The sequence below is a fragment of the Tauraco erythrolophus genome, chromosome 10 (genome assembly GCF_009769465.1).
Source record: "Tauraco erythrolophus isolate bTauEry1 chromosome 10, bTauEry1.pri, whole genome shotgun sequence".
Classification (NCBI taxonomy): Eukaryota; Metazoa; Chordata; class Aves; order Musophagiformes; family Musophagidae; genus Tauraco; species Tauraco erythrolophus.
This window is the reverse complement of record NC_141474.1, coordinates 5,138,978-5,154,068: the sequence shown is the minus strand read 5'-3', so window position 1 is coordinate 5,154,068 and position 15,091 is coordinate 5,138,978. Positions and strand designations below refer to the sequence as shown.

Sequence of the window (15,091 nt, the reverse complement as noted above, 5' to 3'; positions counted from 1 at the left end):
TCTTGTATATGGGGTCTTGTTCAACCTCCTCCTTTCTGTATCTCCCAAAGAGACGAACCTTTCCTTCTACCTCAACCAGCACGAAGAAGGGGTAGAACATCAGAAGGAGCACTGATGCTGAGCGTCCAGCCAGGAGTCTGCACAGCTGGCAGGCTGTTTCATAGAATCATAGAATCGTCTGGTTGGAAGAGACCTTCAAGATCGAGTCCAACCATTCACCCTGCACTGTCAGGGTCCCTAATCATGTTGCTCAACACCAAATCCACACGGTTTTTAAACACCTCCAGGGATGGGGACTCCACCACCTCCCTGGGCAGCCTGTTCCAATACTTCGCAACCCTCTCTGTCAGGAAATTCTTCCTGATATCTAACCTAAATTTCCCCTGGTGCAACTTGAGGCCATTCCCTCTCATCCTGTCATTCATAACATGGGAGAAGAGACCAACCCTCATCTCCCTACAACTTCACGGCAACCATCTCCCAGGCAGGTCTCTCCCACAGCTTGACTGTGGTCAGTTCCTTAGGTGGCGCCTATAAAGCCGAAGCCAACACTTTCACACAGATGGCCACCAGCGTGAGCCATCCAGCGCCGGCACTGCACGTACTCCCAGGTGGGACACAAGACGCCACGTGCCGTGTGTCACTCTGCATTCGCTGGGTTATGTTCGTTACTATTATTTGCTTGTAAACGTGCCCGGCCCGTAATTCTGAAAACAGATTTTCTCTGATGGGACTCTGAAGACCAAGAGACTGTAACACAGCAGTGAACTTTGGGAGTGAGACGGAGCTGCCGTCAAGAGAACGGCCACTCTTGCAGCAGTGATTCACACACGGGTGGTTTCAGGTAGGGTCCCTCACGGCGCCGGCCTGTTGTCTGACTGCACGTGAGCTAAAGGAAGGGAGGGAAGGAGAAAAAACGCAGCCTGCAGCTCAGCTGCAGCTCCTCCTACTTCACTGCACGCAGGGCTTCCTCCTTGCCAAGCAAAGCAGGAGCTGCTCCCAACACCTGTATGCTGCTGCAGGCAGAAGCCTGGACAGTGGAGAAAAGGGAGTGAGGAGCGTCATTCCTATCTGTGCAGACCACGGCTCGCTCCACACTAGTTTCTGTCATCACGGTATCATCCTTCGCTCCTGTTGTCGACACTAAGTATTAGTCCCTCCTGATCCCCCTCTCCCCAGCAGTAACGTGACTGTCCTTAGGGTCGTGACTGTCCTTAGGGTCGTGTTACAGCATGAAAGCTGGAAGAACCTGGAGGGCACGGGAACATCTGCCCTGAGTGCCCTGCTCCTGGCAGCCACCCCGAAGTCTGCAACATCAGTAAGAATTTCTACTTCAGCCTGGGCTGCTCAGCTGCTGCGCTGGGCCAAGCAGGACTACTGACAAGTGGGGTCAGGTTCACAGAGCTCACATTTCCAGTCGCATCAGCAGGATTACGCGTTCCCATGGAGCTGAGTAAGGAGAAGGTACTCACACTCGCTGTGTGAAGCACTGACAGGTAGCCAGCTTTCATGCCTACAACCTGATCTACCTCTCGCAGCAAAAAGCAGAATTCAACACATCTTCTGGAGACATGAGGATATTTAATCTGTGAGACCAGGAGGACGGTGAAGGACAGCAACGTGAGATGGGCACTCATAAGAGCAGGGACTTTTCTCAAAAGACTCGTACCTCAGCATAACCAAATCAGTGTTCCACCTGCTAACGGTTTTAAGCAGCAGCTACTACGCACCTAAAGCAGCAGCACACGTTCTTGCACAAGGGAAATCATTAAAGCTTTTACACTCGCATCCTTTAGGCAGGAGGACTCTTGGAGGGGAGATTCTCCAAAGGAATTTCCCAGCTGGAGTGGGGGAACTGCAAGAGCGACGAGGATGGGCTCCAGAGTCCTGTGTGTTTTGTCCAGAACGGCTAGAAATGGGAGAAGAATCTGCACGCTTGCATAGAGGCGTTTTACACAGAGGAAGTAAGGAGCGCATCCCAGGTAACATGGAATTGGACATCCTCAGCAGAACACTGGAGCATCAGCTGCTTTGGGACAGTCATGGAGAAGCCCAGACTTGTCAGCTTTAATTGTATTATCCCAGTGCTGTGCTAAGTGGCATCTGTGCAGCGCTCCTGCTCTACATCACTTTCCTCCCTCTCCTTCACTCAGCACACCCTTCGGCTGTCTCCTCCTTCCCCAACCCTGCTTTCCCCTGCCCATCCCTCTCCCATTTCGATTCTCGCTTCTCCCCTTCCCAAAACCATGACAGCAATCACAGTACCGAGATCACTTTGCCTGCTGGGTCTGCATCCCATCCCATCCCTCTTCTCCAGCCCCAGGCAGTGCTTAGCATGGCCACAGAGGAGCTGGTGACTGCCGGGCAAGCGCTGGGAACAGACAGGACACAGCACGGGTGTGGGAATTTGCAGATCCACCTCCTTCAGAGACGCTGTTTGTGCTGCCCTGGTGCCCAGCAGCATCAGGTACCTGCTGGTTTGGGTTCTGCAGGAGCACGCAGAGAGACAGCTCTTGGCATGAAAAACTTCCAGCCTAAGCAAGAACAAGGCCGAACACGCAGGGGACTCGAGCAGAACAAAGCGCAGGGCCAGGGCGGAGGCACACAGGAGCAACTAGGACTTTGCTGTGGGTATCTCGCAGGCTTCAAAGCTATGGAAAAAAATAATCAGGTGAAACGAAAATAAAAAGGCTTTTAGCAAAACATCCCCAAGTGCATATTTTACACTCGGTGAGTTGAACAGGAAAGGTTTTCCATCTCGTTCTGCACGAGATCTCATATACATACAAAAAATAAATATAAGTCCAGCATTTTATGTGAACCTGTAAACAAATACTCCTCTGTACATCCATGCCTCAAACATGGCAGCTTCGGGCTGGAGCGTGAGAACCTGTAAAATAAGAATTGACTCAACACGAGAACTGGGCTGATCATGTTCACTGGTCCGGCATGAGAGAGTTAAACCCAGTAACTAATACACGGTAACTCCCTCTTCACCATTTCAGATGTTATCATGATCTGAAAAATCCCAGCCTAGAAGCGGCAGAGAGCAATTCTCCGTGTCTCCACAGCTTGTCGCTCTCTCACTCCACTCCACCGGGTATTTCCCAGCAAGCGGAGAGCTCCAGAGCAGTCCCGGGGAGGCGGCTCCGGGTGCCGGCCCCAGGAACCTGAGACAGGATTAACTCCGCTGCTCTGCTCCGCCACGGACCCCGGTTCACCCGGGCAGCTCCCGCTGTCAAACGGGAGCTGCTCTGTCCCAGACATGAGGTTCCACCGCCGGAGCTCCCCTCCACCCTCCGAAGTTCCACAGAACCCGAGCACAACCTGGGAGCAGAAAGAGCAGAATTTTAAATCAGCACAGGTTTACTGAGTCCGAACTGTTTAAAGTTAAAGTTTATTTGTCTTCTTTGTAGGAATATCAATAAAAGACCTCAAATGTATCTGTATCTGTACATATTACAAGAACCTTCAAAAATTATTCACAGAACAAAAATAAATCTTCTTTAGAACAAACCCAGGCAATGAAATGCAGAAATGGATCTCAGAGACCAAACAGTCCAGTGCTACCAGCATAAAAATACAGCTTGAAAAACAAGTTTATTACTTTTAAGGTGTACTTTGTTGAAATAAAAAATAAATTATTTAGAGCTATTGTTGTAAAACAGTTCTGTGTAGGAACACTCTTATTAAGGCCCTTGAGACAGAAAAATCTATTTTTACAGGTAGGATTCCTGGCAGGCATGACCTGTAATGACACGCTTGCTCTCCAAGGAGTTAACTTTCTGTGGAGAAGGAAATGCCTGAAAGCATCAGCCTAAATTTAACCCCTTTTGCTCTGTCACACTCAGCTGGATACCTGTGGCTGACCACGCTCATCGCCAATGGAGACACATCTAATGGTTCAACCCAGACTGGAGTTATTCTCCAGGAAGGACACAAACGCTTTTTCAGAAGCCAGGCAGGATTCGCACGCACACGGTGACCCTTGCAGACCGGTATTGCTGACGCATTCCGCGGGTGCTGCTGCAGAAGTGACGGATTTCAACCACCGAGTTTTCAGATGGAGTTAGAAGCCGGTGAGTTCAAGCAAGCATTAAAACATGAACTTAATATATCGTGTTTAAAAAAAAAAAAGCCTAAGCCAACCCAAAGCAATCGCAAGAACATAAAATAAACCCCATTTTTCAGATGACTCATTAGATGGATACAGATTTATTACTGGATACACCTCATATTCTCTAACTAGAAAATACACACACTCCTCTCCACGCTCCTCTGGATGCCCTGCCTGCGCTACGCCCCTGGAGAGGGATGTTGCAAAATGTGTAGCTGTTACGGATCTGTGCTTTTATGCATAGCTGCCCATTTCTAAACCACCAGGGAAATAACAGTTGGTAATTCCTGGATGTGAACTCTGTCTGTTTCCCTTAAAATAAAAAGGTCTGACTTCCTAGAGCTGCAAAGAACGGGCACTTACAGGATGCCACTCCTAGGCTGTGCTCCCTCTCTTCTCCGTTAGTGCCTATCCCACGGGATTCTGGTCACCTCTGTTCTCCGCACGCTCTGCAGACACCACACGCAACATGGCAAGAGGCCACAGCACTACAAAGGGCTGCTCCGCGTCCCTGCGCCGCCACGCCGGCTCTGGGCTTCTACCGAGAACCTGGAAGCCTGGGTAGATTTGAGGTTTGGGAAGAATCATCCCAGAACAGCACCGAGTAACGTGACCAGCAAAGACTGAGACAGGATGGGGAAACGTCTCCGTTTCAGTCTTAGGAATACACAAGTACCACTCCTACAGGCTATGAAGTTTTTCCTGCACTACTCCAGCTGTTTCCAAACGACAGCAGCAGTTCTCGCAGCAGCGTTCAGCCCAGCCCCATGCCCTTGCTGGAAGTACGAACCAAACCTGAACGCCTCGAATGCTCATCATTTCCTGCTTCTCTCACTGCTGCAGAAACCCACTGGCTACGAGTCTTAAAACAAATGTGATCAAGGGCTGCTGCTCTGAAACAGACAGACCTTTTGGCTGCCACGTGGTTTAGTGCCACTGGAATTTTATCACGCTGGACAAAACAGAAGCTGGCATTTTCACATGCTGTCAGCTTGAAGCAGCTTAAAATTTCTCTAGAAAGCTGTCTGGTAACAAACTGGGAGAGACAGCTGCTTGCACAACTCCGGAGCGTAACGTTTTGTTCTGCAGCTCATCAATTTTAGTCTTGCAGCACTGAGTCTGCAATCTTCACCCCATTTTGGGTCAAGAGGCAGCTTCTCCGCTACAGCAGGAGTTACAGAAGGAGTAGACTTTGCTCCTCAGAGTAGAAACCGAAACAGCAGAGAACCAACCAGCCTAGCAACAAGCTGTGGGGACGATACTGATGGGTCAGACTCTCTTAGAACAGCAACTTTTTCCTACAAGCATTCTACAAGCTTTAAGAAACACACAGGAGAAGGGACGTTGTTAGAATGACACGTTACTGAAGACCTCACCAGAACACCTCAATCTTGGGGCAGGTATTACTGCCCCTCTGAAAATCAGGGCTGAAACGTTGCCCTTATTGCATGTCTCTGCAGAAACCAAAGTGGACACCTCGGAGTCTCCAGCGTGGAACCGTACAGCTCAGCCAGTGATCTTTGATAGGTTACCAAAAATCCGGAGAGCTCCGGTGAAACGCGTCTCCAAAACTAACGTTAGACTAACGCTACCAGAATGACCCAGCTGCTTCTGCCTCACTCTAGTCAACATATTGCTACCACCACTTGCTCTCACGTCGCAGTCACAGAACACCCATGCTACTTGCACCATGTAGTAAGCGGGAGATGCACGTGCCCATCCGAAAAGGCTACTTTTGGGAACAAGTTTCCCACAATGCATCTGTGTAATGCTGGTGCACAGCAAAGGGAGATGCAGACCACACAGAACAGCTCAACAACAAGGGGTCTGCAAAGCTTTCTGGCAAGAGAGAGCTGCGCACAGACAGACTAACACAAACTTGGCAGACTGCCGACGGCTGTGATGTACGGAGGAAGAGAGCAAGAAGGAGGAACTTAAAGGCACAGTTTGAGGAAGAAAATATCAGAGGTCAGCAGTGACCCAGAGCTGGAAGACGGTCTGGAAGTATCAAAAAGAAATCACTACTGAGCAGGTGCAGAGCACAACGCCAGGTGCACCAGACAGTGCTGACTGGGCTACGGACACACCAAGGACACGACACGGTGCTCTTTGGTCTCCAGTACCATGTCACATTCGAGCAGTCAGAGAAGCTTCGATCTGAAAGAACTAAGCATTCCATGTAAACCCCAGCTCGCTGCAGAGGAGTCTCCTCCAGATGGAAATGAACAGCCAAGGCCTTTCTAGGAGAGATTCATACATGTTTTTCTTATGCATCCTATGGTGCAGGAGATGTGGTCTCTGTATTTATGCATAGTTAGTCCATGTGACGTGCTTGTGTGATGACATTGAACCACGTGTCGTACCACAACAATCAGGCGGAACAGTTAACACACTGCGCTCAGGCACACGCTGCGCTGGCCCACAGAGGCGAGATCAGGTCATTTCCAAGGAACAAATGCACTTGACAACAGACACTTTGTGTCCTCAGTATTGCCAATCCTTCATGTTCAAGGCAACGTGAGTCACTTCCAGGAGGTCAAGAGGTTGGCTTAGGAACTCCTACATTTTTAACGTAGTGCAATTTTAGAGAGTCAGAAGCTAAGGCCAGACAGGATCATCGGCTTGTCAGCTCTGACCCCGACACCGCAGGCTGCACGACTGCAGCCAGGTACCCCCACAGCCACCTCATTCACTTACTCCTAGTTGCAGCCTGAACTGTTTGCCAAGCGCGTCTCGCACCGAGGCACCTTCTCAAAGTTTCGTCTCACTTTGAAGCCAACTCTTCCAATTTCTAATTCCCGAAACTACTTCGAACGGTTAATCACGCTCACTGTTATTAGTGCACTTCAGTAATTCAAAATTTCAGTCGCTCTTGCAATAGTTTTATTTACTTTGAGAGTCTGGGGCTGGAAATGCATACCGAGAAGTGACTCGATAACCTGAGATTCTAAAAAAACCTCTCAGACTTTAAGCATTGTGGCATTTGATGAAACCATGAGAATTGACAATACTGTGTCATTTATTGTTAATCTTTTACTGTTTGTGAATGTCATTATCTCCCACGAGAAGGTCACTTTATCATTATATACGCGTTCACATACAGCCTGTAAGTATGAAATGCCACTGAAAGCAATTGGAGATGAAACCTTACTCCAAACTCCTTAAGAAAAAACACGTGTACAGAACTTTGAAAAAATCCAACCCTTTAAAGTATCCAGAGAGGCAGATTTCAGTGGAAACGGAAGATCTTTAAACACAAACGTGCGGAAAGAATCTTTCATTGGAACTAGACTGGCTAAGCCAGCAGCTGAAATGGTGTGATTGAATGAGAGTTAAAAATCCTCCAGGAAAAAGGAGATTTTGCCTACGGAAGTCTCTGTTGCGGGGCGCGGGCACCCTTCGGTCAGCCCTTTCCTCAGAGCGTCAACCTGACTGTTCGTGATGGAGCGCGGAGAACGGATTCAGGGTGCTGCCGCGTGGCGCGTAAAGCAGGGATTGGATAGAAATTTAAACAAAAAAAGTATTTACAGGTCTGTAAATTCTCAAAACAGAAAATATAAAACTGCATCAGAACTGGGGTAAAAAAGAAAGAATCCTACCTTGAAAAACTGCAGATTCCCTCTCTCTGTTTGACAGGAAGCCTGGCTGTGTGCAAACGCAAGGGAACAAGCTTACTGCTCCAAGTTTTCAACCTTGTTCAAAAAGACTGACAATTTTTTGCCGGAGTCCTACCAAAAGTAGGATCCAGCAGGAGACAATTTTCTTGCTAAAACCTTTGCTAGAGCGCTTGCATTCAGTTAAAGAACAGCTGGAGAAGAGGGGAATAAAACCAGCAGGTGAGTTTTCTTACGGAATTCATTTCACTACTACCTCACTCCACTCGTGTCCCTGTATCAGTCAGCCTGGTACGTGCAGCCGCTGTCTAACGTAGCCCACTGCTCACCTCGCTCTCTCATCCACAACACACATGCACTCACACCCCCCTCTTCCGCCTCCAAGGACTGCAGTGCTTTCAACAGGAGAAAAAAAATAATAATAATAATAATAAAAATAGCAATAATTAAAAAAATCTACAGTATTCACTTCCTTTTGGTATATTACATCGGCATTTTCTGTACATGACCCGAGAGCTCCCTCTATTTACACAGTGATATGGAAGGACTTGTCCTCGGGAGCGCGGTTCTCCTGGCCTTGAGTGGGGAATGGATGCCCACCTTTCAGAGTTCGAGAAAGAACTTTTACATTTTATTAGCAGCATTATGTAAACCTATCACGGGAAGGAGGGGCTATTTTGAAGGTTTCTTGAGTCTGCTCCCTCTTGCCCTTCTCCTGGGGAGATGGCCGGCAGCATCTGCCCCGTTAGCAGCTGCTGTTTTTGAATTCACCATTCTCCGTGATGGAAAGCTTGGTGGGGTTGGTGGGCGAGATGCCATTGCGGACTTGCATGCTGTAGCGCTCCTTCACCTGCGTCAGGGCACTCATCAGCCGCGTGTTGGCCGAGTCCAGGGACACGATCCGCTTCTCCTGCAACAGACACCCCACAAAGTCAGAGCTTCTTCACAAACAAACCGCCTTTGCCCCACAAGTCTGCTCCACGAGGAACTTCCAGGATGTGGGCTGTGACAGCGCCTTCAGGTGGTTTCTAGGCAGAGGCAGCTTGACTAGCATTCTCTGGTAAGATGGGATGTCTGCCTCTTTCTGTTTTCTCGGGCTAACACGGCCCCTGCATGCCACGGGCTTTCCGCAGGTGGTCTGGCCCTCCTGGCATGATGGAAGGTGACAGTGAGTGGCTTTATCCAGACAGCCTCCAACAGAGGCAGATGGAAATGTGGGATTTTGCCACGGGACAGGGGGGGAAGGGTGTTGGTGTTAATAACAACAACAGCCAATTAATTATTCTTTTTTTAAAAAAAAATATGTTAGAAAAACAGAAACAGGCAGCAGAAAACAAAAGTGGTGGAGGTTTCATCTGGCAAAGAGCAAGTGGTATCTAGCGGCCATCGACTCTGTATTTTGGATGGTGTGTGCTCAGAACAAACTCATGGAATGCTCGAAATAAATAACAAAAAAGCGGATAACGGCAGCCTGCAGTCACCAGCAGGAGCGAGGGTGCAACAGCAACACAGAGGAGAAGCAGCCAGAAGCTAAGACTAAGGGTTATTTGAGGTGAAGGGGAGGAGGGCAGTGTGGGTGGAGGGGGAGATGCCATTGACAGAACACAAAGAACAAACACTGAACACACTGCTCCTAGACCCATTCCAGCTCAGAGGGGCTCCCGGGCTCTGCTGAATCCAGGGTTCCCACTTTCCAGTTTTGCTGGCACAGAAAGCGCTGGCCTCCCCTTTCAGCGGAGAGCTAAAGGATGTCTACTAAATCTATAAAAAATAAAAACCCCATCAAGAAAACCCAGCCTACTACCAGCTAGATTGTCTGCAGTGGGGAAAAGCACTGGAGGGTCAAGCCAAAGAGATGTTGGCACAATTAGAAATGACAATTTTTGTCTTCCCTCAAAAAAACCCCACAATGCAGCCACACAAAGCAGCAACAGAGACGGCAAAAGGTAAACGTGCTCTCCATGCCACCAGCTGATAGGCTTTTGCTTTTCTTTTTGAGAAGGAAAAATGTCTGATTTACTCAAATGAAAAAAGCTGCATGCAGGAACTCTTCCCAGTCCAGCCCATTGAGAAACAAAATGGAAGGAAAAATGATGCACAGAAGGCACAAACATTAAGGGATAGTTCAGACGAACTGCTCCGGAGACCCCCTAGGGATTTTGATCCCAGCACATCAACTGTGTGCTACACCAGTAAGCAAGTAACTTGTGCTTTCCTCAGTGGGCTTCCCCACAGGGGTAGGCGTTGGGGTGCAAAAACAAAGCAGGATTTAAGCACTGCTTGTGTTACAGCCCCGAGGAGACCAAGCTCCGCGTAGCAGAGCAAACAGAGGAGGAGGAGGAGGCACGAGAAACCAACAACCAGCGAGGCAGGCTGCAGCCTGCCCCAGCACTCGCCCTGATCCAGCCAACGTAAGCGAGGAGAATGGACCATGGAGGACTTAAAGGCCTTAAATAAACCCTGCAAAACACAGCTGCTTTAGCAGAAACGTGTTCTTCAGCAAGGGAAAGCTCCTCCTCCTCGGACAAAACGTCACCTAGAATACATAATTTAATTTCCATTTAAAATTAAGATTTCTTTCCAAAGAATATAGCTTCCAAAGAGTTAAAAGTGAAAGGCTGGTTATTTTCTGGCGCTGATGAGCGCTCGCTATGCCAGTTTGCAAAACAGCTGGAAATCCACACTTGGAAAATCAATCTTAAAAGCATGAGCTCGGTGAGTAGAGGCATCTTCTCCCTCAAAGGAAAATGCAGTCCAACAGACGTGTCTCCAGCACGCATGAATCGGGCACAGGGAGTGGGAGGAGCTGGAATGGGTAGGAGGTCAGTGCGCTGGGCCAGGACTGGGTACTGCTCAGCTAGAGAACTGATGGGGTTTACTTGCCTGTTGGAATAATCTCATCCCCATTTATGACCTGTAATTTAACACAGCGGAGATGTCACTTGCGGTAGCAACTGGGCCAGTACTCTTTGCAGCTCCGCTGCTCCCAGGAGAGAGTTTAGCCAGACCTACAGCCCCCGCTCTGTCAGGGATGCGTGGAGCCAGCCCCTGGAATGGCAGTGCTGCTCAGAGCCACTGCGAGCAGCGGGAACACAGGGAACACGGCTGTCCCCGTGCACCGGTGCAGTACTGGAGGCTGCACCTGACCACAGGCTGAACAGCAAATCCCCAAAGGCGTCTTGTGCCGATGTAACCGAGCACAGGAAGCCCAGGTCACTGCTGTTTCCTGGCAGCCATTTAACTCTCCGAATAGGTGTGGTAAGCCAGGTTCCAGCTCCACTCCATAAATCTCACATAAAGACCACCTTTTCTCTTCTTGCTACTGCTGTAACCCTTTGCTGAACGAATCACAGACCAAGAAAAATCTTCCAAGCGCAACTTAGAGGGGCTGCTACAGAGCCCAGCAAACAGCTGGGCTGCTCTGGTGTGTCTGTTCCCAATCTTTCATCAGCTTCCTCTTCTGCTCAGGTACCCCAGAAAGGGCAATGACAACTAAGCTTCCCCCAGGAAGCGGCTGACACTGGAGCAGTCGAGGTTTGCTGCTGACCTTGTTTGCCCAAGTAGCTAACAGCACAGGAGAAAAAGTGTCAGGTTAAAAGAAGAATCCATCAGTGCTACTGGTTTTTCAACAACTTCCGCTGCAGGGAACAAGCAATGCATCGCTTGATCCAGTGTGGTCAAGGACCACACCTTTCCAGCCCTGAGGGTCTGAGGCTTTCAGAGTCAGCAGCAGCCCCTTCTGACAGCTGGTGACGCTGACAGAGCAGACTGGTCTGCTCTCCGCCTCGCCAGCTCGTAACCCCATGCCGAGGCTGAGCAGGCGGACAAGTACCGAAGGGAAGGGCAAGACTCTTGTTCAGTCACAATCTCAAATCCTACTCTCCAAAAATCACTTGACACGAGTTTACTCGGTGCCCCTTTCACCTTCTTGAGGCAGATGAAAAAGGCATCACCTCCTTCAAAAACCAGGCTGCTGTTTGGATGAGCTGCCATTCCATCAGCGTGTAACAGCAAGATGCCCTGACCATGTCTGTCTCCAAAAAATGGCCCAGCACATTCCACTTCTACTCCACCTTCCAGTTGATCAGACTGGAGGCTGCTGTACTGTTCCCCCATCACCAAGAAATTAAAAATTCAGTGACTGACCACATTTCCACATTCATTCTCCAGCACTGCACTCTCCCACTTTGCATTTTGAGTGCAAGTCCTCACAGAAAGGATTTCATCTTGAGCTGCATCTAGAAAGGGTGACTACACTGGTGTCTCCACGTAGAGCATCTTGCACAATAGCCAGGAACTATGTCTGGTGTAACTCCAGTTGGATTTTCTTTTTATTCTGCACGGCTAGGTAACAGAAGTGCCATGGTAATGTACACCAGTGACTTATTCGGATTAGATGGATCCAAAAATCCAGCTTTCACGAACAGCCTTTCTGAAGAACTGTGGGAAGACGGGCTGAGGCGGCAGGAAAAACTGAACTTTCCCAATTATCGAAAAGAGATCTGCTATAAATATGCTCCTAGTGTTACCAGGCTTTTAGAAACACAGCTTTTTTCTACTTTATATTTTCCCCTCCAGTTCCACGTGAGCTCAAACATTTCTGTTACTGCTGGCCATCCAACCGGAAGAAAACCGCCAGGGTTTCCCCTTCCGTGCTCCCTGAGCCTGTGTTCTAACACACCAGCACCATCTTTAACAACACTCAGCTGAGGCTTTCCCCTCCCACCCCGCCAATCTCTGTGTGGGGAAACGACTTTCTGAAATAACTTGGGTCATTCCTGAAACAGGTCATCTTAGAATTCTCTCTTCAGGAAAGTTTACAGTCAGAACTACTGAAGAGCCCGGAAGTAGGAAAGATGTCCTCCAAATGCAAATATCACAAACAGAACACAGCAGGCAGGTGTCAAACCGGTCTCGGGTTGTGTTGTAGAAGCTTTGCTCTCTGGGATCAGCGCAGACAACAGGAGGAAAGCTGAAACGATCCCACAGGATACACCCACATGCATCGCCCACGAGGTCCCACTGTCCACAGCTGACGTGCCTGACTGTGGCAAAGCGGGCATTTCTCCAGGACTGACGCAGGCAGACGGGTGAAATGCCACACGTGACATCACACAGGGCAACGCTTCGTTGCGAGCATTCTCTTTTCTCGACCCAAACGTTCAAAGCCATGCTTTAGCTGGCACAGCTGAGACGCATGCACATGGCAAGTAAACTATGCTGGTATGAGGCACAGCTTTTCCAGAATTCCCAGGCCCACACTCGGAAAACCATCTGCACAATGTATCTCTATTCCTCTACCCCCCTGGGATCTCACAAAGTTTCGGTAAGTGATTAGTCCTGTGATTTGTTGTCAGGCTTTCTCAAAGCCCAGTGTTAGACAGTCCGGTCTTTATTAAACACCCAATTCTCCCCTCGAAGGCACTAAGTCACATGGGCAACACCACGGGCCAGTACTGGCTTGGGAGCAAGATAACAATGTTGGGGCAGGAGGACAGGGGAAAAGAATGGGTTCTACACACGGAACACTTGGTTCTCGGAGATCCTGAGCTCCTTACCTGTGCATCAATAATTTTCTGCTTCGCATCGATGACAGCTTGCATCTCGGCATGATCCTTCTTCAGCTCCTCTTCAACTGCCATGAGTCTGATGTGCAAAAAAGAGGTACAAATTAGGACAGTTTAATACTATTCCAGGGTGTTCCAGGTACTCTGACCTGTTGGTTTGACTCCTCCGATTGTCCTGGCTCTGCAAGAGAAAAATTCTGCTGCACTTGGAAAAGCTTATCTATCCATCTGACACTCCCAATTGCCTAACCTTGTTATTTTCAAAATGGACACTGCCAAAAACACAACTGCACCGAAAAACTACTGCCTTGAGTACAGATTCCAAGGAAAGCAAAAAGACCTGTTCTAAGTACAACAGAGACCACGGGTAAAAATTCCTCAATATTTTCCTTCACTCTCCTGGCAATCTGAGGCAAGTTTCCACACCTGCACCCTTGTTTCTTCATGTCTAAAGCAGGAGAGTATCAGCCTAGAGATGTCAAGAAGCCTATGCAACTTCCCTCTTTAGCGTCAAAGAGAACGGACGATACAGGGGAGCTGCTTGTCCTGCACAGTCCCAAACTTTCCCGAGCCTCACCTGCTGATGATACTTTTCATCTGGCTGTCCTTCTCCTCCTGTTGCCTGCGCAGTCTCTCCTCACTGTCTTCCAGCCTAGACTTGTACTCCATCAGCAGCTTCTGCATCTGCTGCTCTTGCACCAGGAGCCGCCGCTCATACTCCTCCAGACGGCGACTCGACACCTTCAGGCGCTCCTTCAGCTTCGCTATCTCCTGTTCATACTGCAGGTGGAAGGAAAGAGTCAGATGCAAAGGAAAAAGGAAGAGATCAGATCATTGTAAACTCTTCCTGCTGTTCAGAGAAGGACAGTGGGTTTTCTTCATGAAAAAGAAATTGTCAGAAGTAAAAGACATGCAAACAATTGTGGGCCACCAAAGACAAGGAGCACATAAGCTCTGACGGAGCGTTAAGCTATTCCCACACTGTAGGATGTCATTCTATAGCACCATTTAAGCACTCGGAGGGCTCTGACATCGCTCCTCAGTCCTGACTGATAATAACATCCCCAGTTACTCCAGGAGTTCCCAGACAGAAGGTGCTAATAGTGCTCAACTGTAAAAATGTGCTGGAGTGACCAAACTTACAAAACGGATCAGTGTGAGACCCAAATAGCTCATTCTTCAGGCATGAATCCCCGTGTGAAGGGAGAGCAAATCATTCCCTACAGAGTAGAGCCTGCAAGCTTACTTGGCCAAGGTTCTGTTCTCCTGCTTACTGTCCCTGTGGACAATCACTTCTGCGATAGTGCTGTGAATTTCAACATATTCCACTGCGGTTTGGGTCGTTTACCTTTCATAATAATCCTACGTTCCTGCTTCTTGTCCACCAAATGTTCTCTTCCTCCTCGCTCCCTGCCCTCTCAAAATACCAAACCTCTTACTAAATCTCATCACTGTAGCAGCATATAGATGTAACTGTATTTGGTAAAATGGTATCTACTCCTGAAAATAAATACTTTAAAAAAAAAAAATCAAAAAAATATCATGGACATTTCTATATAGCCCCGTACCACCTCGATGACAATCATTCGCGTCAGGTGAAACTCAAGAGACAAAATTTGAGTGCAGCTACTGATGAAGGCTGAGTTGCGTTTACAGAGCCTTGTACAATCACTTGGCATATCCTAAGCTATACTCAAGTTAACAATCGTGGTTGTTTTGTTTTTAACGGAGTTTAATGGTCACTAAAAAACTTGGCAAGTATAGAAAAATGGCGGTGTGCCGCAGCTATAGTG

General features: G+C 48.6%; 1 protein-coding gene across 4 annotated transcripts in view; it reads right to left on the bottom strand.

Moving 5' to 3' along the window:
- Window positions 1-8,476: 8,476 nt before the first annotated feature.
- The window catches only part of RASAL2 (RAS protein activator like 2), a 122,718-nt gene continuing 116,103 nt past the window's right edge, over window positions 8,477-15,091 (bottom strand). For 2 of the 4 annotated variants that reach the window (XM_086617151.1, XM_086617152.1), the window contains 4 exons: window positions 13,876-14,078; window positions 13,290-13,377; window positions 10,615-10,645; window positions 8,499-8,641 (listed from right to left, as the gene is read on the bottom strand). In XM_086617151.1, the coding sequence (XP_086473277.1) occupies window positions 8,499-8,641; window positions 10,615-10,645; window positions 13,290-13,377; window positions 13,876-14,078 (465 nt within the window). Of the gene's footprint in view, window positions 8,642-10,614; window positions 10,646-13,289; window positions 13,378-13,875; window positions 14,079-15,091 lie in introns of all 4 variants that reach the window. The other 2 variants (XM_009978458.2, XM_086617153.1) reach the window with 1 other exon arrangement.